General features: G+C 40.6%; 3 protein-coding genes across 3 annotated transcripts; all 3 read left to right on the forward strand.

Annotated features, from left to right (window-relative positions):
* The first annotated feature begins 1,237 nt into the window (after positions 1-1,237).
* Positions 1,238-9,277, forward strand: si:dkey-175m17.7. The gene is made up of 4 exons (XM_027023829.2): positions 1,238-1,511; positions 3,835-5,960; positions 7,196-7,501; positions 7,742-9,277. The coding sequence occupies exons 2-4, from the start codon at positions 3,851-3,853 to the stop codon at positions 8,005-8,007; spliced, it is 2,682 nt and encodes an 893-aa protein (XP_026879630.2). The 5' UTR covers positions 1,238-1,511; positions 3,835-3,850; the 3' UTR covers positions 8,008-9,277.
* A 7,000-nt stretch (positions 9,278-16,277) lies between these two features.
* Positions 16,278-17,609, forward strand: LOC113586023 (N-acetyllactosaminide beta-1,3-N-acetylglucosaminyltransferase 2). The gene has a single exon (XM_027023878.2). It carries the CDS (start codon positions 16,278-16,280, stop codon positions 17,607-17,609), a length of 1,332 nt encoding a protein of 443 aa, XP_026879679.1.
* Positions 17,610-19,259: 1,650 nt separating this feature from the next.
* On the forward strand, positions 19,260-25,225 carry sart1 (spliceosome associated factor 1, recruiter of U4/U6.U5 tri-snRNP). Its single transcript, XM_035527453.1, has 20 exons — positions 19,260-19,899; positions 20,050-20,104; positions 20,208-20,263; positions 20,360-20,486; positions 20,696-20,801; positions 20,924-21,001; positions 21,157-21,256; positions 21,342-21,484; positions 21,586-21,792; positions 21,885-21,997; positions 22,105-22,250; positions 22,492-22,616; positions 22,765-22,929; positions 23,083-23,193; positions 23,334-23,421; positions 23,514-23,604; positions 23,733-23,868; positions 23,977-24,066; positions 24,551-24,672; positions 24,849-25,225. The coding sequence occupies exons 1-20, from the start codon at positions 19,632-19,634 to the stop codon at positions 24,865-24,867; spliced, it is 2,346 nt and encodes a 781-aa protein (XP_035383346.1). The 5' UTR covers positions 19,260-19,631; the 3' UTR covers positions 24,868-25,225.
* The last annotated feature ends 80 nt before the right edge of the window (positions 25,226-25,305 follow it).

Genomic DNA, 25,305 nt, shown 5'->3' on the forward strand with positions numbered 1-25,305 from the left:
TTTTGAATTTTACCAGGGAGGTACGCATATCAAATTCACTCTGATGATTACTCAAGTATGATTGTTATGAAGTGCTTAACTATTCGTAAAGGTCATTGAAAAATAACTCTGGCAGTGACCAAAGTGCTGTACAAAGTGCCAATGACACTACCTACCATATCTGTTAACTGTTCTATACAATAAACGTAGAAATAATCACATACAGATTTATCTTTTATTTATACATATAATGTCCTCACTCACAATGCATTCAGTTACTTCCAAAAACTAGTGAATAGAAATATGCTTCCTTGATGTAATCATTGACTGAGCACAAACGCTGTGCTTCAAAAGTTTGTAAGCGCAATGATTAATAGGCTAACACTGGACTGAAAACTAATTTGTGACTCCTAACATCCTCCTGTTATGCATACGAGCACTGTAGCCTGACCAAGACCACCTTTTTCGGACCATCTCTATTAATGTTGGTATTTATATTATTGCCCTGTTGCTGTTGATATTTCATTATAATGTAGCAATACCCTTTGCTGCCATCTATTGGTGTGTGGGATGTTGAATGAAATTACGTTTCCTCAGTGGTTTACATCTGAGATAGGGGAAAATGTTAGGTCATTTCATTGAAAACAAAAACAAAAACAAATTACCGCCAAATCAAAGGCGAGAGGAAGAATTTTCTCGTTCCTAAAGATGCATTTAATTTGCGGAAATATATCACTGGCGTTAGAATATAAAGAATTACGTATATGTGCTTATCCTCGAAATACCCGTCTCCTGCTTATACACATGAAGAGTTCAACTATGATCGATTCTGAGAAAAAAATAATTAAACCAGAGGCTGGCTTTAGATTAGCGTAAGACATAAAAACGCCACACACTCGTATTTAATTAGTCTAGGCTATACATTTTCTTGGAGCTCTAGATTTTTTCTTATGAGTAAACCTTTTATTTAATTAATGGTTAATGATGCTAATCGATAATTAGTTTGGATGACACAGAACATAAGCTGGTTACTTTAGGCTACAGGCTAATATCCTCTAACTGCGAATCACGGTAAGTTTCATACAGACATATTTGCCTGCCTCTTTCGTTTATTCTGTTTCCTATTGGTCCTGGATGATGTCATCCATTTGTAAACCCCACCTTCATCGCAGCGTTCCCGACTCACCCCCACCCCCCGCCCCCACCACCGGCGTTCTCTCTCCTGAGCACAAGCACACTACACACGAGCGCACGTTGAGGCGCGACTACATTGACGGCGCGTTGCTTGCTCGTGTAGTCGACCGGTGACAAAATGTATTATATTCAGGATACAGCCCATCCCACATGTGTGAATTAAACGTAGATGTGGAAAGATCTGTGATGGGTTTTGAAAAATATGTATATTTCGTTCATGCAGAGCATAAAAAAATGCAGCTAGTAATGTAATCATGCATCGGAGAGGAACTGCCGCCAGAGAAGCGCAGCGATAAAAGTAGAAATAATGACGATACATCACATCTACCAAGTATAACGTAAGTATTTTTATTCTTTTTTATTTCAAGGCCTGCATGCAAAACCCATAATAACTGTAGCTCCTTCGCCACATTTTGCTTTCAGTAAACCAAAAAGGCATGCCTTCAGCGTAGCAACCTATTTGTTTTAAACACAGGCCTTTATAGCCACCTACGACCGTCGCTTATTGTGAAATATATGCAACCGTTATACACAAGCGCAGAAGCGTTCTACTGGAATATCGTCTCTCATCAATTAGGCTGCAATACCTAGAACGAACATGCAGTTTCCTCCATTCATCAAGATAATTAAGTCCCAATGTTATAAGACAGATACCAGACGAATACAGCACGTATGAGCTTGTGTGACAGCACGGCCTATCAAGGAATTTTGTCAAGAGCATAGGTTCTGCGGAGAGGACCACTTTTTACAGTTAAGTTTTATTTGTGCTTTACAATTCTAATAATTTTATGGCATTGAATGTCCCAGCAAAACATTTTAATGAGCCTGATCGAATACTCGTATCGGTCATTTTGCAAGGACAATCAGTTACAGGAACAAAGGCCCGATCGTGATTACTACTCGCAGAAGCGACTGCTTATCTCTTGCCTGTGGTAGAAACCCGAGAAGCTAGAACTGTGAGCTTAATGATGTGTGACGATGGGCGAAACCTTTTAATTTACCGGTTTCTACCTTGTTTATCAAAGGCATATAGAATTTACTCTATGTACACACAATCTGAATCTTTGTAATTCGTGGAATACGTGTGACAACGATGTCGTTCGCAAAGATGAAGACAGGCTGCTTTTCTGTGAACGGATGAGCATGGATTTTGTTGAGTATTCTATAGGCAGGCATATATCTGACGCAGGCTGTTTGTTGGCTGATTCGCAGAGCGTGTGTAACAACGGTACACAATGAATTAGGCATAATTAAAAACAGTTGAAATGTTCAGGTTTTATTAAGCACCTTTGGAGAGATACAACTGGAAGATGAGGTATTCTCGCTCTCTTTTTTTTTATTTCAGTTTATTTCCTATTTCAGCCAGACATATAAATATGTAGGTTCTAGACATGTTCTTCAAAGTCTAAGTCTAATTAATTAGACTGGGCATGCCATCAGAATGTATCAAAGAATGCTTAAAAATAAACCATCTTATCCATTAAACCTCGGTGCTTTTGGTTACAGCCTTTACTCTATACATTGATGTCTGTGGTTTATGCTTTATTTTCCTTTTTTTTCTACCTATATTACAATATAACTCTTCAGTGCCATTGCTTTCATTTAAACTTTGTGGGGGACACCCCTCACACCACCCAACCTAACACATTATATTAGTAGTGTGAGCACGTCCAAAACTACGCCTATGTAAATGTTTATATATGGAAAATATTATACTGTTCTGTGTGCTTAGGCTGTAACTGTGCTTATGATGCACGGGCTACTGCAAGCAGATGCTAATGTATAAGTGTGTTCTGTTTTGGACCCCGTGTGAATTATAGAAAGTCATTACACATGTAATATTTGTGTGGTAGTGCTGATGAGGTGTTTGTTGTGTGAGCGACAGTGATCAGAGTGATGTTGACTCGCACTGTGACAAATCTGTGTCAATATAACCACCAACCCTTCACCACAGGCAACTAAAGGCAAGGCTGAAAAAAGACAGAGGATGAGGGTGCTATTACCAGGCTCTGTTCATGGATGTATGCATGTGGGATAAAAAGCACAGTGTGATGACTGTGTTCTGGACTGTTTGTGTAGTTATGTCTGAAGTGCAGTTTGGCTTGTGGGTCTCTCCCATGTGGTCCACTGCAAATTCAATTACATCATGTCTTGTAATTTGTTCTCAGAATTCTCTGAGGTCTCCAAGTTCTCCTTCTCCCTATGATTTCCTGGCATTCCATGTTGCTCATTGCTAATGTTACCAACTGCCCCTGTGTATAAATGATACTCTGGTGTATGTTACCTGTCTTTGTATATTAAGAATATTGCATTTAAATGTTTATTTGTTATGATACATTAAATGCAAATCATCATTACTTATGAGTTTCTTTACACCTGGCTTAATTAACACATTTTAACATCCTTTTTGCTACATATACATGTTAGCAAGTGAACAGACAATTTTGGTTAAGATAATATTGTCAGACAAAAGCTATTTACTTATATATTATAGTAATCATCAATAATTTGTGTAATTGTGTGTGCTGTGACTAAAATTGAGCTTATTTCTTAATACATCAATATAATGTCCAAACAATATACTTTTTTAAAATTATGTCAATGCCAGGTTTAACAAGGATTATTATGTCTCTTTTTCCCCTCTGTTCTACAAACACACAGCTCTGCCTAGCCCCAGATGCCTCCTCTCCCTCTTGACGAGCGCATAGTGGTTATTCAGCGGCCAAAAAACTTGGCCTTGCGTGTGGCCTCTCCACCAACCACCTCCCAGTCTTCCTCACGTCTTACCAGCCGCAACAAGCTCCCAACCCACTCACCACAGCCCCAGCCTCCTCTACATCACCCCTGTACACCCTTCAGCTCTTTGTCCCTGGAATGCCGGCACAGGCCCTTCTCCCGCATACAAAAAGCCAAGGACGAGAGAGGCACCACGACAGAGGTCAACAGCTGGATCCCTAGCCACTGTCACAGCAATGGGTCTGTGACTCTTGGGCCAAGACCTCCTAAGCACACACATAACATTGACATTAAAGTGTCTGTGGACAAAGGAGGAACACATTCAGACAAAGGACTCAGTAGCAGCTTAACTCGAGGTGGAAGTGTCAGAGAGGGCAGAGGTACAAAGCACTTGGAGCCAGGGCAAGGTGACTGGCAACCCAGAGTAAAGTCTTCAGAGCAAGCTGAGAGGTACCAGAACCAAAACAAGACACAACATACTAGCCACCATCAGAACCAGTTAGCAGTGTCACCAGGGGGGGTTTTAGAATTCATTCCAGCCCAAAGACAGCAATCCAAATCTAGGTGGATAAGAGAAGACTTGTCGTCAAAGTCTCATTATAAAACCGCAAACAACAGAGACGTGCTATCTGTGGGAAACAAAGAAAACTCTAAACTGGGACCTGCCCACCAGCCCCCCAACCCCCACAGTCTACCCCATTACCATGGCACTGCCCCAACACCTCATGCATCAATCTTAAATACTCACTACCCAGCTGGCTCACCCTCTGTCCCGTTCCGGGCCACATCCTCTTTCCAGTACCTAGGTCAGACCCGTCCCTCCCGTGCCAGAGAGCAACACCCTCAGATCCTCCACAGCTTGCCCCTCTCCCCCACTTCTCTGTGTGGAGGCTTCCCTAGCCCTGACCACACCTGCACTATTAACTTTTCTCGCCCATTCAACTGTGGCTGTTGGAGGCTGGTACGTGGTAGGGGAGGTAGAGGTCACTCAGCTGACTATCAAGGAGCCTCTGGAAGCCCATCCTCTTCATTTTCCCAAACCCAAAGAATAAGTCCAACCAAGGGAGGCGATACCATAATGGGACTAAAGACCTTAGGAGGGTGCCTGTCTACAGCCTCCACAACCAACACCTCCTCCTCCAACAGCACTGTTTCAGACTGCCGCACAGGGCTTCTTAGGCCCTTACGCTGTACATCCTGTTCAGGGGAAGGTGGCAGTTTTGAGAGTCCTACTGCCTTCCGTAAGAAACTAGTTGGTGGTTGCCTACCTTGTGCCCCACTATCCTCATCTGCTCCTCTGCGGGCATTGCAAAGTTGTGTCAGTGGCTGCAACCCCAAAGCAAGTCAGGCAGGAAGCTCAAGCTGCAGCTACTGCAGCAGTGATCCTATAGTAGTGACCTTTAATCCTCACAGAGGGAAACCTCCCAACATAGGCCACAGTATTGGGACGCATACCATGGGAGGGTACCAACATGATGATGACGATTACAGCGTGCGCACAATTTGGCCTGAGGAGCTTGCAAAGAAGATGACACGTTCTAAAACCCAAGCTAATCACCACAGTACAGGGATGGGGATGGGAACAGGAAGGTCTTACATGGGTCATGACCAGAGCAGCCGCAATGGAACCAATCCTGTCATTTTGGACTGTCAGAACCTTTTAGAGTTTACCCGTTCCCAACTGACCGACCATGCAGGACGCCGGAGGCTTCAGCAAGGCAAAATGGCAGTTTTGGACTTCATGGGGTCTGGGAGCAGCAGAGACCCAGGCCGAGACTCTCTGAAGAGGCTCTGGAACAAAGGAGCAGATGCTGGAATGGGGGACAGTGATGGGCTTGATGATGACATGCTTCCACGCTCTCCTTCCCTTAATTCTCTCCGTCCTGAGTCCCCACCTTCATTTTCACCTCCACCTTCTGCTCCTAGTACCCTCATCAAGCCCAAAGCCAGAGGAAGAGAGCGGGAGGGTGGACACTCTTTACCTTCTGCTCAGTCACTCCACTTGGTCCTCAACCCACTTAACAGAGAGCAAGATGAAGAGAATGGAAGAGGTAACAATGCTTTTGTGTAATCATAAAAGAGCATGAAGAATATAGTCTTGTGCTCTGTAATACCCAGATATGCTCAACCGGAGTTGAGATACACTGTTATCATCAAGTCAATTGTAAATAATTCATGTTCTCCCTTTTATGCATAACTGCCAAACATCCTCCTAATGTGCTGGACATTGGGCTTTCTTGGCTTGTGTGTGTAGTTGCACAGTATTTTTAGAACTACTGTAGTAGCAGAATCAAGCTATAGCCATTATGTGCAGGCCTGCTGCCTGGCACACAACCCCAGAGTTATATTTCTAATTAGCCTAACAAAAACCCAACTCTTATCTTCAGAAATGTCATGGTACAATGGATGTTTCTCTGGAGGGTTATATCTTTTCACTCTGTAAACATCTAAATGTTGTGGGGTTTCTTAGTCCTAATTTCATTCCAATTTTAAAACATCCTTTGCCTGAACATCTTTTTTTCTTCTTCAAATTTTCAGTTTCATCATTGTTCCAGCCTTTCTTTTCTGTATTATTGTAATGCAATGGTATATGTTAGCCTAAGGATAATGACTCTTAATTATAGCTGTGGTTCAGAGCAGAATGAGACAAGGGAAAGCAGTAGAATAATGATGTCAGTGCAAACAGGATAAGAGAAGGAGGGATTAAAATAACTGCAATAATTGGAATTTTCTTGCAAAATGGTACCACTGATATGAAGCCCTTGTGGCAAGAGTTTAAGCCTGTTTCTCCCTTACATCATGAAGTCTAAAAGATTGGGATTTTTATTTATATTTTAGAAGCCTCTTTACTAGCAAACTCTTACAGAACAAATTTGTACCAAAATTGCAAAAGGTTCATATTCCTCAGCACTTTGCCATGACTGAATCTTTTCTGATGCCATTGCGAATAATATAAGCATAAAAGAATGCCTATGTGATGAATGCCTGAGTGCCGAAGGCCGTGGAGCAGGAACCCTGTAACCCTGTACAGGTGCGTGCCCTCACGGAGGTGTGGCTAGAAACTAGAAACAAGAATAAACCCCCCCTGCACACCGCAGACTGTACCACGTGACTTATGAGGGGGGGGAGCGTCCCGTGACAGCTTAAAGCCATGTTCATAATGGATTTGCAATTTTATTTGCCGTTCCATGGATGAAAGCAATAATATATATTACACATCCTAACAGGTGCATTTACTTGACCCTTTAGGTGAGATAATGAAAAGGTCTGTGTTTTTCTCTTGTAGTGCACCTCTCCCTCCCACTTTCCTCCTCCCTCCCAGCATCTCTCTCTGATGAGAGTATAATGACCCCAGATGTGGAGAACGCTGTGGTTAGCCCCATTCTACCGTTCCTCTTCCTGGGCAATGAGAGGGATGCACAGGACCTGGACCTGCTGCTGCGACTGAATGTCAGTTATGTGGTTAATGTCACCACTCACCTGCCCCTGTACCATGTGGACACGGGTTTGGTGCGGTACAAGAGGCTGCCTGCAACTGACAACAGCAAGCAGAACCTCCGCCAGTATTTTGAGGAGGTCTTTGAGTTTATAGGTAGGGTGTTTGCTTTTTTAAAATTGCCTTTCTCGTGCTGAGTACTCAAATCTTTTTGCATAGCAAGCCCAAATCTTCTATTTTGTACCTGTTTTTGTTGATTGTTTTAATTTAGCTAATTGTCTCAGCTGTGCTTTCTTCAAGAATAGCAATGGATCAGTAGCATGTTTGCTGACATGCCATATTGTTTTGTTTGTTTTTTGTTTGTTTTTATTTTTTGTTTTGCCTTGTTATTTTCAGAGGAGGCTCATCAGAGTGGGCGGGGCGTGCTGGTGCATTGCCAAGCTGGTGTGTCTCGCTCAGCGACAATCGTCATCGCCTATTTGATGAAGCACACCCTTATGACCATGACCGATGCCTACAAATATGTGCGGAGTCGACGGCCAGTGGTGTCACCCAACCTTAACTTCATGGGCCAGCTACTGGAGTTTGAGAGAGATCTCAACTCGGGAGTTACCCCTCGAATCCTAACCCCAAAACTAAGTGGTCTGGAGACACAAGTATGAAAGATCCAATTTAATGGAGATTAAAGGAGTGAAGGGTGAAGAAGGAGAATAAGGCTGAAAAAAAGAAGAGAGAGTGAAGACTGCACAATTGTTAGCAAAAATAGATTTACATCAACATGTTTATAGGGGTTTTGTTTTATGAGGAGATTTAAAAAAAACTGACCAGCTAAAAGTAATCTTGGGGCATATGCAAGGTCTATGGAGAGGCTAGATAGTTCGTATTAAATGGAGTACCTCTGCCCTTTTGAGTATTACATAATTATAGTGCTTTAACAGCAGTAGGCAAATGGGTGTTATAACCAACTTTACAGTGATATTCAGTTCATAAAAATGTGCCAAGTTTCATGATACTAAGTATTATATACCAATACATTACTAATCAATTTAATCCAATTATTATAGCAGTTATTCTTAATGATATTATCAAGTTGCCCTCATTGACACAAGCAACATGTAAAAACAAAGAGGGTGGGGAACACAACCAATGCAATGGCAAACAACCTGGCTGTCAAGCACAGAAAAAGACACAAAAATATGATGAGTGTTTAAGAACTTGAAAAAGAATAGTACATTACATTGAGACCCAAAAACTGTAGCAGATTTTTCATACCTTCTCCACTGTGCACAGAACTTTTCTAGACAGATTCAGTAGAGTGCAAACAAACCTTTTTTTTTTTATTCCAATTGTCTGTTACATGGTCACAAAAGTTGGATGCTGACAATTGAGAAATTTCACAATAAGCAAGAACTTTTATTTTGCCTTTTATAATTTCAGTTTACTGCTACTTTTGTTACCTGATTTGTGTTTTACAATGTTTATCTCAATTCCCAGTATGGGAGAAGTGCATAGTAATGGTGACCAAGGTCAGCCCGGTGGAACAAATATTAAATGAAAAGCTTGGAGACCGTCCCATAACTGGCCATTACAAATGGAGTTTCAGATTACCTCTGAAACCATCTCCAATGACTCCAAAGTACAAAGAGCAAAAAAGTTATTTATTTTTGTTGTTGTTTATTGCTGATAATATTACAGATAGACAGAGTTGACGAAATCATGGATGGATTCTGTTTTTTTCCCTTTTTGAACCTATGGACTATTTCTGTCAAAGCATTTTCAGATCTACACTGTTATAACAGTGCAAAGGTTTAGTTTATATTTATTTACTTGTTTATGTATTTATTATAAATACAGATTGTATGCTAAGAGAAAACACACAAATGGAATTACTTTGATGAAAGTACAAATGGAAATACAAACCTACAAAGTTAATTTACCAGCTTGTAAATTTACTTTGGAGGAGGAGGTTATTGCTCTGAATCTTGAATGATTTTGATCAGTTTTCTTTTTGAGTAACATTGACCACGCCTTTTTGTTTTTTAGTCAGTACACTCAAAGTCAGAATTAAATGTTACCGATCATTTGACTACCTATAAATGGCTGACTGACACTGCAATGGTATTGATATAATTGTTTCATATAAGGCCAGTTCATGCTTACAAGGGTGAGGAACTGTGAGTTTTGTCATTGATGCTTTCAGCACTTATTGAGTTGTGGCTAAAATAGCCTTGGCTGAGTTAAGAGTGTTCATTTACTCCATTTATGAAATTATAAAACAATGGTAATATAAACAACAGCACTTATATGTGCTTAATTCAGCCATGTAGTCTACCATTTATGCTATTTAAACACATCTTGGTTAATTTGATTCTGACGCTACTCATTTTTATGGTGGCATTTCAAATAACCCAGCTGTATTAAGCTCTCAGGGCAGAAGATAAATTGTCTGCTTTCAACAAATGACGCCATAAAATGTCCACCATTGTTATTAATTTTGTCTTACTCTTTGGTCCATGGTTTACATTCTCTCCTCTTTGTTCATAGAGTCTGAAGAGTCCTCTGCCTTTTTTGATACTATGCACCATTTTATCTTTTTTAATTAGGGGTATAATTGGTGAAAATACTAGGATTTGTGTAGTTCACTGTGAAGCTTTCTTCTTCCTGAATATTGTCAGCCTTAGCCCTTGAAGTCTCCCCTCATCAGTCTTGGCTAGCAAGAGTTTTGTCTGCTCTCTCTCAGCTCATCTCTGTGATAGGAGCACTGCCTTGTTCTGCTCTGCAATCCAGAGGGCAAATGAGCTGAGTCACGATATAGAGCCACAGAACATATTAGCAAAAAAGTGTGTGAAGTGTGTGTCGTGACATAAGCTTCAAAATCATCTAACAATGTCTCTGTTGGATTCCCAAAAGCTGAATTAATCAGAAGCAGCTCTGCTTTTCCGCAAGTGGTTGATTGTTTCTTTGTGTAATTTGGCTGGGCAAATGTATTTTTCCAGAGAACTGATAAATTGTATGACATGAAGTGTGTTTTAGTGAGTTAAAAGTGCTCTGAGAGACCAGACCAATCTCAGTCTAGAGATGGATGCTGCTGATACATTTAGATATTAAGGACAACAACAGTATTTAAACTTGAATCTTGTGGGATAATTGCTCAAAGACATGTGACACAATTTCTCGACAATTTCTGTCCTTATCGTTTATTGGATGGGATGTATAATTTTGGAACTATTCTTTGCTCTTTTTTAGCCTTTTATCTAAAACTGCCAAATGATTTTCTGTGCTTGAACAAATACATACAATATGTGTATTAGAAGTGAAAATGGAATGCCAGAAATGCCTTTGGGTAAAGCAGAATATATAGTTACTGTCTTCCAAGTCAATGTAGCACCGAAATTTGGAGAGGAAATTTACATTTTGGTTTCTTGGATATCTTAAAACTGTTTTAATTTGTTTATCCACTGTGAGTGTGTGTGTGTGTGTGTGTGTGTGTGTGTGTGTGTGTGTGTGTGTGTGTGTGTGTGTGTGTGTGTGTGTGTGTGCGTGCGCGTGCGTGCGTGCGCGCGCGCGCGCGTGAGTGTGTGTGCATGCATGTGTGCGAGAGAGAGAGATGAAATGAGGAAAGGTGGTAATTTATAGTGGATCTTTCCTTCCATTTCTACTAGGAATTCCAACCTCAGGCCTGTGATTAAATCATTAACAAAACACAAACCTCACCATAAGCCTCATCAATGCCACAATAACCTATGCCATTTTTCCTGGTGTTTTGCTCTTCCAAACACTGGGAACTGAATACCTCTGTATTTGTTCATTCATACCTTCCACTGCAGACAGGAAAAGATATTTAAGATGGTGAACATCAGGAGATGAAACTACTGCTCGCTGTGAATACAGTAATATGAAGCCTTTGTTTTGGAGAGATATATGAGCACTAAATCCATTTGGAAAATCTGCGTTAAACTCTTATGAGTGATATAGGAACCATTTGGAATTTTTTATGTGTATAGAATTATCTCTTACATATGTGTTTTTGCACATAATGCAAATGAGTATCTGAATTTTTGTGTATAATTTGCATATAATTTGCTCAGACATATAAATCTGTGTCTATTTCCGCGATTTAGATTTATTCATGTATGTATGTTGTTGTTGTTGTTATTATTGTTGTTGTTGTTATACATTGGGGTATATTTGCAAATTTTGCAAATAAAATGTCATTTTCATGAGCGGGTAAATTTACAACATCAGTCTTTAAGACTAAAGGACGTGTCCTGGAGGACAAAGTATGATGAGAGCTGTCCTATTATCAGTGTCTTCTCCTATTTCCCTGCCTCCCTGGGTGAGATTAGTCCAGCCAACCTGATGACAGTGTTCTTTTCCATTTGCTGTATCTTTATACTTTATGTATGTATTTAAAATTCTGTTTAACTAGTAAATAATCATTATTATGAGATGATGTTATATTTTCATGTTTTCACTGTTTTGTCTGAGCATTTTATCAGTGACTCTTTTAATAGACATGTATAGAAATATTAGGTTACTGTCTGTTATGGACGGCTTCAGTAATTTGATTGCTTGTGGTACTTGATCACCCCTCATCTCTTCCAGACTAAGATCAGTGTCCATGTGACGCTATATGGTGTCCAGTTGGACATATCATTATTCTCTTGTGCATTCATTTTGTCCTTGTTGATTTTTATCTTTGCGAATTGCTAGGAGGGCTTTTGTTGTTTTCCTTTTTTTCTAAAACCTACTGTGACTGGGGGTCTGCTATTGTTCTAAAGCAACAATGACGATAAGTATTAGAAACACTATTACCAGTAAAGACTCTGAGAAAGAGCAGAAAAACAACAGTTGGTGTATATTACCATTGAACTGTCCAACATTATAATATACGTAGTGGTTTCTGGCAAACTAAAATGGTTTGTTGAAATACATTTTTTTTACATCAAATCATCAATTTGCTGTGTCCAGCTTTCTTGTCCAGTGTGGGTCATGTGATAACGTGTGGGGAGAGAGCTCATAGAACACACAGATCATGCATCAGTATAGTCCTACTTTAGCACATAACACACTAAAAGAAGATCATTACTAACAACAGTGACCCATTTCCAATCAGTCATCAGTTTGGAAATTATTGGGCCATTAGAGTATAGTCAATGAGCCTTGTAAGATTGGCATTGACAGTTCAGCTTTTTACCCTGACAACTTCAACCTTGTTGTTAAGTCAATGGGCTGCAGAGTTCTGGCCTTACAGAGGAAACCTACAGTAATAGAATGAAGATCAGGATGGTCTCACTTAGGGAGAAAGATGCCAAGATCTGCCATGGCTCCAGAAAGGTCAGTGGTACTGTATGGTAGTCACTGGTAGTCTATGGCAGTCTGTGGTGGTCTGATTGATTCCATCTCAAATAGCTTGGGGCTTTCCTGTTCTTGTTATTGTTGCCTAGACACAGGCTACTTGGGTGGTAAAGTTAGAATGATATAACAATGCTAGAATGGTAGTTTGCATGACATGCAAAAACTGGGGCAAGGGCTTTCAGAGTGTGTGTGTGTGTGTGTGTGAGAGAGAGAGAGAGAGAGAGAGTGTATGTCTACAGAGAAAGACAAAAACAGAAAGTAGCAGGTTTGAAGGCAATACATTGCCAAATGAATAATAAATGAAGGAGATGCCATACTAATTTTTAAATGTTGATCCTATATGTTGTCTCATCTTGTGTGTATGCAATACTCCTACTAATCTTGTTTTTTTTGGAATGCTATATATGCAAGTCTTGCATTATATTGTAAGAATACAGGGGATGTAATTTTTAACTGCTTTTCTTTGTTGTATAGAAAAAAACCTGTTTTATGTGCTCATGAATAGAGAAGTAAATAGTAAAAAAAAAACTTTAAACAATGAGTCTTGTTGGAAAAATCCGTATTGCTCACTTTAGAAAACACATTCAACTCACTCAACTGAGTAAAGATTTCTTTATTCTTTATCTGGGGAGCTGAGCTGAGCTGTCTTCAGAGCAAGTCCTCCAAAGCACTCACTTCACTTCATAACTACACTGGTGTCACCACCCTCTTGTGTGACCTGCTAGATATATGAATTAACTTGGTGCTTTCTTAGAATACAGGATGAAAACAACGTCAACATAATCTGCTCCTGAATACATGATTCTAATGTACTAGTCATTCAGTTCCTTGTTTTGCAGCCAAGCAAGCTTAAACTCTATATGGGTCTGTTGATACTGTGAATATGTTAATATGTGTACATTTTAAATTTCCCACATCCTCCTTGTGGCAGCTATTTTAAGACACAAAAAATGACAGATAAAAATTTAAGAATAGGTGATACCATTACCTGAGAATGCCCTGAGCAGGGATAGGAGGCTATTTTCTTCTAGGAACAGAAATAACATGCAGTAGATCTGTGGTCTATGGACCACAACCAACCATTAAAGTAAAAGATCAATAGTATAGACAACTACCAATGAGGGAGGTATTTCCCAGTTCATGAAAGACCTGTGCCACTTACCTACCCTCTGCAGAGTTAGACCAAAGGGATATTGTTGGAGCACAATATGTTGCCATGTGTGTTTTCTTCATAAGGAGGATCAGAAAGCAGATTGGGAAAGTCATTATCACTGAATACCTCATAATCAGCCAGAACTGACAGGCTAGACATTGGCTCATACACATCGAAACCGTATAACACAAGGAGGACAGCTAGCCGTTCAATACGTCTTAACATCATAGCCTGAAAACATTGACAAATATAGTCAAAATTCAGACAAACAGCATTACATTCACAACAGATATGAGTAGGGAAATACAACCCTCTATTTACCAAACCAGTTATTCATTGAACTGAACGGCCACACTCATCTCGGGGTCCAATCAGGAATTATTGATTCTAGGTCCTGCTTATACGGTTCAGTGTCATCATAACAATCTGGAATATAACGCATCATCAGCACGCTTCTACCCCCTCCGAACAATATCTTCTACTCATGCAGCATCCATAAGATGTCCAGTATTGTGTACGATTCCCTACACCTCTCCCACTATCTATTTGCTCCCTTGCCATCTGGCAGAAGGTTCTGCAGCATCTGTTCAAAGACCTCCATGCTGGCCAAAAGCAGCCACCCCCTGGCTATCAGACTCTTGAACACCATCCATGTTATGTAAACTTAGTGTTTACAGCACTAACACTCTTTGACTGATATGACTTACACTGTATTGCACGTCACTTTAAAATGTCATTTTTAATCTTAAATCTCATTCTTCTCAGGTCCACAGCCATTAATGCAGTGCCACTTTATACTGCCATTACACTGCACTTTAATTTAAGTACAAGTCCATGGCAGCTGCAGCCCCCATTGCTCACAGACAATGGACTAAGCCCCTTGCCACAGCATTGAGAGGCTTTGAATAAAAAGTAACTGATGATTTTCCTCATGATATTGGCATAAAAGTGATGATGGGAACTTATTATTTTCAAACATATAAATCAGTACATTAGTAATTTAGCTGTACTAAAAACTGTCCCTGTGTGGCTCGAGTATGAAAACCACTCCTTTGTGCCACTAAATGAGCGCTAGAGCTGATTTATTTTAGGGCTGATTTTTAGATATTAAATTAGTGCCATCATTTTCGTTAGCTGCAAGTCGCATAACTGGCCACAAGGTGCGTCCTGATACCTGAAAATGTAGTAATGTGTTCACCTGATCAGAGTAAACTTTCACTTCCTGTTCATATACTACAGTGCACACCTATCAGTTTATGAAGCTTTACTACCATAACTTAAATATCCAAACTCGAAATCACTGCATTGAAACTCCTTCCACGGTTTCTAAGGTTTTTGGTAGTATACATTTGAATAGGCTACATTATGTATATGTACCTATCTACTTGTTTTTATATCTATCTACTCACATTTTCAATGCCACGTATACAATTAAAATTATACGCAGGCGTGCGTCAAGACCTCAAACACGCCCATAGTAGACCTGTTGAAGGGATGTTGTGAGGTGGTGCTTAACACGCTTTCGCAAAAGTACACGGCCAGTCCTGCATCTGCAATTTAGAGACACAGTTTCATGCTTATTGTTTTTGTTCAGATGAGAGAAACACTGAAAATATTATTATCGCTAATAACAATGCGTGTTTGGTTCAGTTGTATCGTACTCTCATGAACGATCAAGTCCATATGATATTTTCGAAATTTAGACATTCTTTAAGAAAGATGTCAGTGGATGTGCAAGAAAAAATTCCGTATAAATGAGTTTTCTTCTTGAACGAGACAAGGACGTTGGACCTGATAATTAGGAGGTAGGCTAACGTAGTAAAGAATAAACTTTTATTATCCAGAGTTACCATGTTTTATTATTAGCTATTTGAATTCGTTTACGCGAAGTTTGTTCAGAGCCTAACAGGTTTTTGAAAAGAATATAGTAATGGTAGTGTACCTGTGAAAATTGTAATGAGAATGTTATATACGTTTGAGATAATATGTGGAGGAAATAATGGTTTAGTTTGATTGGTGCACCTTTTGGATTAGTGTGAAAGCAGATGAGAATGTGTAAACACCGTGTTTCCATCTGTTGGGTAAATGTGCTCTTGAGGTACAAGATGCAAATATTGGCTGCATGATACTCTGGGACATACCCAGTCAGGCACAAATAATGAGCCCCCTAGGGCAAAACCATGGAGACTGACTCACATGGAGACTTTCTGCTAGTTATCTTCACTATGTCAAAAAATAAAAAATAAATCCCTGATATTCAAAGCTAGTGGTAACAGCTTGAGCTGAGTGGGCTCTGCTTTAAATCTTTGAAACTGATGATACAATCCCATATATGAATATGTCAGGACCCCAAAGTCTCACATCCTGAAATATGCAACTTGCAGTTCTAATGTTTCCTTCTCTGTCTCTTTATCCCAGTCAATGGCACGGTGTAAGTGCGGAGGAAGGGCTTTGTGCCTGTGTCTTCTTCCCTTTCTCATGATGAGTCACCTTTTGGTGTATATCATGGTGTCCATATTTGTTGCCATGTCCTACACACCCGAGCCCCGGTTACCTCTTCATTTTATTGCCCCTGGTGCCTCATCAAACTCCGGTGATCTATCACCTCACCCGCTTACTGCCTTCTGGAACCTGCGCTTGGTGGATGGGGCTTTGTGGAACCGCCTTCAGCACCTCCAGGACAGACAACACAATCCCATTTTGAATGGTAACAGCACAGGAGGCAGAACTCTAGCCACTGGCCACACTTACATGCATGGGACTGATGCTTCTCCTCCATGTGGGCCTGACCACCTCTGGGCCTCTCAAGTGCCTGACTTTAACACCATGCCAGAACAGATGCAGGACTTTATCTTGTCCATGCATTGCAGGCACTATATGCTTCTAATGGACCAGCCTGACTTGTGCATTGGGCAAGACACTGAGTCGAAGGCACCCATGCTTTTAATGGCAGTCAAGTCTCAGGTGGGGCATTTTGAGAACAGACAGGCCATCAGAGAGACATGGGGAAGGAGTGGCTGGGTAAAGGAAGAGACAGGTGGGAAAAGATGGCAGGTGCGCACTGTCTTCTTGCTTGGAAGGCAAGACACAACAACAGGACCCCATCCAGATCTGGGGGCCCTCCTACAGCTGGAGAGCAACCGTCATAGGGACATTCTGCAGTGGGACTTCAGAGACACTTTTTTCAACCTCACCCTGAAGGACGTGCTCTTTTGGGACTGGATCTCAATGCACTGCTCACATGCTCATTATATCTTCAAAGGAGATGATGATGTTTTTGTCAGGACAGGTGCTCTCTTAGACTACCTGAATGAGCACCAAGCATCTTCTCAAGGTGCAAATGATAGAGCCAAAAGAAGAGAAGAATTCCTTGCAGGGGATGTGATAGCTAATGCTTTGCCTAGTCGCCAGCCCACCACTAAATATTACATACCTGAGAGTTTCTATAAAGGCTTGTATCCAACCTATGCAGGTGGAGGAGGAGTGGTTTACTCTGGTGCCTTGGCTATGCAGCTGCAAGAGATTTCTCAGTGGGTCAGCTTGTTCCCTATTGATGATGTGTACTTGGGGATGTGCCTCTATAGATTGGGGGTATCACCTGTCCATCACCTTGGCTTTTTGACCTTTGATCTACCGCAGGCTGATCGGGAGAAACCGTGCGCTTATCACAGAGTACTCCTGGTGCACAAGCGGGACCCCAAAGAGATGCTTACACTTTGGAGGCAACTAAGGCCTCCACTACCTGAATGCTAGCTCAAAAGAGGAAAAGAGGCCATGATTTTGACTTTTTAGACCTCGGTTGTATAATGATGCAGCCTGGGTCATAGGCACAGCCTGCTTAAAAACAACACAGATTTGAATGTTTGCCATCAGGTATTTTCATGTCAGTGGAGCATGCTTATTTGTATAATAAATATTTCACTCTGCAGGCCCAGTGTAGGCTTTGTGGTGATAGATGCTACAAAAGTCATTATGCATGAGTAGCCTGATGGAATGAGACATTGGTTCATTGTAATGGTATAGGTATACTGTGGAGTATATGTTTACTTTGGAGGTGCTTGTGAGGTTTTCATTTTTGGTTGTTCTTTGTTGTGTATATTTATATGAACATTAAAGCCCAATAAGTCCATTTTATTACAAATTAAAATTCATTCAGCGTCATGGTTGCAGCATAATCATGTGCATTTTAACTTTTTCTGACTGTATAAGGGTCAGAAAAATTTAAAACTTCATGTTTTATTAAGTGTGCTGCTTGGTAGTTTTTATTTGGGCACAGTATGGGCAATTCTTTGCTTTGTCTTCAAGGCTGCCATACTCAGCAAAGAGGTATTAAGTTGACTGAACCTAGAGTACTCTACCTTTTTGTTGGAACTTGGTAAACTTTCCTGCAAGCCATCAAAGAACTAAAACAGGATTCCTGTAACATCACCATATTATGGTCTGTGTTGTGGAGCGCTACCCACTGAAACCACTACTGCCTTATTGCTATGTGTTTTATTGATGGATTAAGGCCCAGGATGTATACCTCTAAAAGATTGTTTTGGGGTACATTTATAGCAAATTATTCACGAGATCATGAAAGTAATTTTCATTTTATATTCTTTTTAAAAATACTTTAAATACTGCATTAGATTGTTCCTAATACAATCAATACAACTTTTTTCCCCTTTGAGATGCGTGTGTCCTGTTTTTGTAGAAACCTTGTGTGTACTCAAGGTAGCTTCATGTTATACAACCCTTTCCATCTATAGTTTGTTCCAGTAGTCCATCAGAATTGAAGCAGGGGTGTATCACACTAGGCAAGGCTCGAATGTGGGGAATAAATAGATAAATGAATAAATAACTTATTATATTCCCCAAACAGAATTTGCAAAAGTCCATTACTGTAAATTGTTTTGAAAAGGATAATCATGTAATAAGGCAATTTGTTATCCACCTCACCATACTTTCTTTGAAAAAAATAAACTATTTTTTCTTAACATTGGGCCAAAATGTTGCAGTTGTTTTACTGATATTTACCATCTACTGACACAGAGACCATATTGAAATCAACGAAAAGCAGTTATTTTGTCGTCCCCACAATTCCTATTCCTACTCATATAATGTTAGGTTGGATAACGTGAGCTTAGCGTTACATGGTTCCCACAAATTGTGATTATGGTCTTTTGAGGACGTTATATATGTTATCAGTATAATATATATATATATATATATATATATATAATGTGTGTGATTCCAAAAATTAACTCGATGCCACACGTATCAAGTAGGACAAATTAATAAATCAGACATCCGCAAGCAAGTCTGGACCCTTAAACAAGGCAATGCTCAAAAACGCGACACTCCGTCTTGCCACTACGATGCGGTAAACGTAGAAGAAGCGAACTACATTTGACCCGGAAACGGTTATGGGGTTAAACGCTGCCTTCTCCGAACGACTGTTCAACGTTGTTTATGCTGCAGTATTGAGCTTAATTAGTTTAAATAATCTTGTTTAAATGTTGAATAGGATCTTTATATATGCATTGAAACCAGTGTCCTTTGTTTCTAATGAAAACATTCATCGTTTGGCGCTAGCTAGCTAAACGACGTTGGCTAGGGTAGCTATTTCCTAGATAAACCAGCTAGGTTAGCTAACGCTAACTTCAGGCTTAGTTGGATGTTTAACTAACTAGATAATTGCTTTGGAGATACTGAGCCGGCTAGTTGGCGTCCAGTGTGTATCAATTGTCAAAACCCGATAGCTAGCTTAGCCAATTTACATTACAAGTTAACATGGGTTCATCTAAGAAACACAAAGAGAAGGACAAGGAACGGGATCCAGAAGACCGTCATCGCGAGCACAAAAAACACCGCCATAAGGATCGGGAAAGGGATAAGGAGCGAGATGGAAACCGGGAGAAGGAGAAAAGGAAGAGATCCCGGTCGCGAGAGAGAAGCAGCAGAGGCACCGAAAAAGATGGTCGTAGCAAAGGTGAAAAGAGCAGCGGAGAGACACGAATTAAGAAAGAGAGAGTGGATCCCGGATACGAAGAGAATGATGGCAAGTACCACAAACCCATTGTTGTAATCATTCGTTTTATATGGTTTGTGCTTATTGCTTTTACGAATGATCGGTAAAGTGACTTTTGAAACGGTATGTTAAGTTGGTAACCTCGTCACCATGCATTTATGTGACTCTGTTTGTTTGCAGATGTAGGTCCAAAATCTGCAAGCGGTGATGCTTCACTCAGCATTGAAGAGACCAAGTGTGTTACTGAAATGTTTGATCTTTCGAATTATGAATCAGAAGCTTTTCTCCTTGGTAGGTCTAATTAAACTTGTCTAATTACAAATTTTCCTCTCTTTCAGTAAACTGAGAGCCAAACTTGGTCTGAAGCCTCTTGAGTTAAATGAGAACAAAAAAGGTAAGACAAAAGTGATTGATCAGACCAGCTTTAACAAACCTTGAAACAGTCTGTTGAAATGCATTTCTCCCCCATAAATGTTTTGCGATTACTCAGAACTTGGCACAAAGGAAGAGCCCTTGTTGGCTGAGGCAATCAATCCTGTACATATCAAACAACAGAATGAAATGAGGGAGAAGCTGGCTGCCCTGAAAGAGAAACGTCTGCTTAATCAGAAACTTGGGTATGGGCCTCTTACAATCTGCGGTTTCAATTTAATAAGGTTGTTTTTCAGAACATCCTAGTAGTGGACATTGGCAAGTATATTGTCTCTGATTTAGATTTTGTAGAAAGTCTTAAATTATGGGAGAAAGTATGAATACCAAGGGCCTTCTGTAGCTTTTACTGACTCATGGTGCTTAATCTTGGTCCTCAATCAACTCTCCCTTTCAGGAAGGTGAAGACACTCGGAGATGAAGACCCATGGTTGGATGACACTGCTGCGTGGGTGGAAAGGAGTCGCAAAATGGCTAAAGAAAAGGAGATGGCAGAGAAGAGGGTAAGGGAGGGTTTCAGGCAAATTACATGAAACATGTGGAGGTTAATGGATGAACATTCTATGCAAGTTTTAAGGTGCACATTTTAATATAATGCATCACAATCATTTATTTATCTTCATAGGCCAAACTTTTAGAAGAGATGGATGAAGAGTTTGGGGTGAGCAGCCTGGTTGAACAGGAGTTTGCACAGAGCAAGAAGGTTTGTAGCTTTACCCTGTTTTCGTTCTGTTCAGTTCAACTATTGAGCAAAATAATAACAATAATTGGTGTACAATAACTTAGATTTATTGTCCTGCTTGTCATACAGGATCTTCAACTGCTTATTTCAGGGTTGGTTTTTATTGTCTTATTCAGGAGGCTTACAGTTCAAAGGATCTCAGAGGTCTTACAGTACAGCACAAGATGGAATCCTTTAAAGAGGGGGAGACAGTCATTCTGACCCTACAGGACAAAGGTTAGTCTGGATTTGGTGGTTGGGTTGGGGGGGGGGTTCTTATGTATTTTCCTGTGGAGCCAGCTTTACTCTGGAGTCTTCTCAGGTGTTCTGGAGCAGGAGGAGGATGTGCTTGTCAATGTGGGTCTGGTGGATAAAGAGAAAGCAGAGAAAAATGTGGAGCTTAAGAAGAAGAAGCCTGATTACAAACCCTATGAGGAAGAGGAGAGCGTCGATGACATGGTCACGGTCAGCTCACTTACTAATGTGTCGTTAACTGAGTTCATGAAGTTGGTGTAGGCAACAGTAACGCTTATACTTTTTTCCCTCTCAAACATATCTCACTTCAGTTTAAGCCAAAGTCTGTCCTGTCAAAGTACGATGAGGAGATAGATGGTGAGAAGAAGAAAAGTTTCCGGCTGAGTACTGGCGGCAGCGCTACTGGGGAGAGAGAGCGTGAGCTACAGGCCATTAAAGAAACCTTGCGCAGCCAGGCCCAGTCGCTGGTGATGCCTGTACTCACCCTGGCCTCTGAATACTACACACCACAGGAGATGGTAAGCCAACAATAGGCTTGAGTAAAACTTTAATTGCAGGTTATTTGTCTATTTCTATCTTTTTGGTAAAACATATTGGTGTGTGTTGTCAGGTGGGCTTTAAGAAGACCAAATGTCGGGTAAAAAAGATCAGGAAGAAGGAGAAAATACTCAAGGCTGGTGAACTCCTCACAGATGACTCTCGCAACACAGACTTTGGCTCTAGGTGATGCATTCTCTCCAATGTCTCTGAATGTTGCTTTCAGTTTGCAACACTTTGTCTCTCTCAAATTCCATTTAATCCACCTCCCAATTCTCAATAATGTTGCTCAGGTCACGAGGTCGAGGGAGGAAGCAGGTGGATGAGGATGGAGATGTGCAGGAGCCTGAAAATGATGCTGGAAGCAGTACCAAAGTGGCTGATGTGCTGCAGCACTCTGATGACATTCGGACGGCTGACATGGACATCAGTGATGATGGTGAGAATGACGTGGAGAATTGGTCCTTGGGCTTCAGACTTTGTTTTGGTATTTTTATTGGGTCTTTGAAATTGTTAATGTGATATCTATGCGCAATGTCATTTATGTTCTACAGTTTTCCATAAATTTTAGCTAGTCAGATTGCGTCTGAAAAGGTTTGTGTACATATTTCCCCCCCCCCCTTTTTTTTTTTTAATTTTTTTTTTTTTTTTTTTTTTTTTTCCCCCTTCTCCCCCCACAGATGACTTTGAGACTTCAGGGCCTGCGCTCGTTGAAGAAGATGAGGCTGAGCAAGAGCTGCAAAAACAACTGGAGAAACAGAGGAAGCTTAAACAAAAGCAGATGCTGAAAGACTCTGGGGAAAAGGTCAAGAATTGCTGGCAACTATTAGGGTCATCCTTTGACGCTTAAGCACCTGACATCATTTTTACTAGCTTTCGCTTTCACCTTTGCCTTTTGAACATATGTATGAGTGAGTGGGTTTGTTTGGTTTTTTTGGGTCCATCAATCACAGGTGGCAGAAAAACTTCAAGTTCTGGGGAAGGATGGGGAAGAGGATGAAGACCCTGAGAAGAAGAACAACATTGTTTTTAATGCAACCTCAGAATTTTGTCGCACACTAGGAGACATTCCCACCTATGGCCTGTCAGGCAACCGAGAGGACCAGGAGGACATCATGGTAAATAACAACCTTCGACTTCAGTGAGCTTTGGCATGGCGAAGCTAAAATGTTGATGCGCTCTGAGGCTCGTTATCATAAACTGTAGTTCCACGAATTTCTGGAATGCCTCTACTTTTATTTGTTTATTTGTTTTTTGTGGGGTTTATTTAGGACTTTGAGCAGGAGGAGGATCGAGATGGAGCTGGAGGCTCTGATTCAGATATGGACGATAATGTGGGCTGGAGTGCGGTCAACCTAGATGAGGAGCAGAAGCAGCCAGATGTGAGTTCTTAAATGCATATCAGCCACGGGGGGACAAACCTACATTTTGAAACTGTGCTTCATAATTCTGCATTGTTAATGTTGGTTTACCTCATTTATGTGTTGTTTTAACTTATTGATGCATTCTACTCCTCCTGTAGTTTGCCACAGCATCCACTACCATCCTGGACGAAGAGCCCATCGTCAACTCTGGCCTTGCAGCTGCCCTACTCCTCTGCAAGAACAAAGGCAAGCTCGACTATGCTGTCTCGCAGGTTCAATATAAAAGTGCTCATTTTGACTGAATTGTTGGGTAGCTTCATGAACCCGTTCTTTTGCAGGCCTGTTGGATACTCAGGTGCAGAAGGTAGCCCGAGTCCGTGCTCCAAAAGGAGCTCTGCCCAATGACAACTACTGCATTGAAGATAAGATGTGAGTAGATGTGGTGTGAAGATTCTTTATTGGTCTCATGCAAATACAGATTATTCCAAAGATAAAGGCTGTTCCAGAGATATTGCTCATATATATAAAATAATATAAAATATCTCTCCACCTCGTAGGGCCATTGATGACAAGTACAGCAGAAGAGAGGAGTATAGGGGCTTTACTCAGGAGTTCAAAGAGAAAGATGGCTACAAGCCAGATGTGAAGATCGAATATGTAGATGATTCTGGACGCAAGCTCACCCCTAAAGAGGTCTGTGCACACTTGGTGTTGTTTTTCAGTTACCAGAACAAATGACTGTTTTCTATGTGAAACAGCCTCTCATGTGTGGTGTTTTTTTTTTGCTCATTCCCCCTCTAGGCTTTCAGACAGCTATCTCATCGTTTCCATGGCAAAGGTTCTGGAAAGATGAAAACTGAGAAACGAATGAAAAAACTAGAGGAAGAGGCGGTATGTTTTGTTTTTTTGTTTTTTTTATGCACCACCTACTGAGCTGTTTGGAATGGAATACTTTAAAACATGCTGCATTTCACTTTAAGGTGGATGCAGGCGATTGTTTTTTAAAGAACGCTTTGTCCTGATGACTTGCACTGCATTAGTTTCTCTGAGAGGGAGGAAAATAATCCATGACTGTTCTGTAATTAGCAGCTGCAAAATTTAATTCTGGTCAGGTTTTATTAACCAATAAAGAAACTTGTGCAAGGAACTGGCCCTTCCTGGATCTCAGTTCATTTGTATGTGCATGGATGGTACATGGAAAAATTGACTAGGGACCGAGTTTTGGAGAGATGTTTGGAGGGCAAGGGTGGAGTCCTTTGACAGCGGAGGTTGATAAGAACTGCAAACACCTCTTACCAGCAGTTTTAATGCATCAAATGGTTCTTGGCATAAATGCTGCGAATAAGCTGACTGAAGCTTGCATCTTGCCCCGCAGCTGCTGAAGAAGATGAGCAGCAGTGACACACCGCTGGGAACAGTGGCCCTGCTGCAGGAGAAGCAGAAGTCCCAGAAAACCCCCTACATCGTCCTCAGTGGCAGTGGAAAGAGCATGAATGCGTAAGTTGTTTCAGTTTGACATGTTCGATAAGCATTAGTGACTCCCTCTCCCAGCCCAGGTGTGTTTTAAACAAGAACATATTGAGTAACTTGCATAATACCAGTTTTATTTGTTTTGGCATGATCATTCTGCAAATAACAATGGTAACTTTTTTTCCCCCCTCCCCCCCCTACAGAAACACCATTACCAAATAGAATTCTGTGATCTGAACCCCTCGGAATATTCTTGTACAGAACATCTTGTAGGAGAAAATGCTTTTGCAAAAATTTGCTGCCTTTAATCAATAAAATAAAGCAGTCCCTCAGTGGTGTACATACAGTCTTATGTTTGAATCTCATATCTCAAGTTTTGTTATTGTCTCTTTTCCTTCATTAAAAGCTTTAACTTTAAAATGGACTCAAAATTCAGTTTGTATAAGCCTGACGTGTTGGATCAAGGGATTTTAAACACCTATAAATAAAAATGGGTGTTTTTAATAATGTGCTGTACGGTGTACTGATTTAAGAAAAATGTGAAAAATAAAGAAATGTAGATCTCTGTGCTGGACTTGTAGCATTTGTAGATATGTATTTTTTTGTGAAAATGTGTTGTTCATGTATTCATACATTGTCTCATATTCATTAGAAACTCTT

The sequence above is a fragment of the Electrophorus electricus genome, chromosome 6, assembly GCF_013358815.1.
Source record: "Electrophorus electricus isolate fEleEle1 chromosome 6, fEleEle1.pri, whole genome shotgun sequence".
NCBI lineage: Eukaryota > Metazoa > Chordata > Actinopteri > Gymnotiformes > Gymnotidae > Electrophorus > Electrophorus electricus.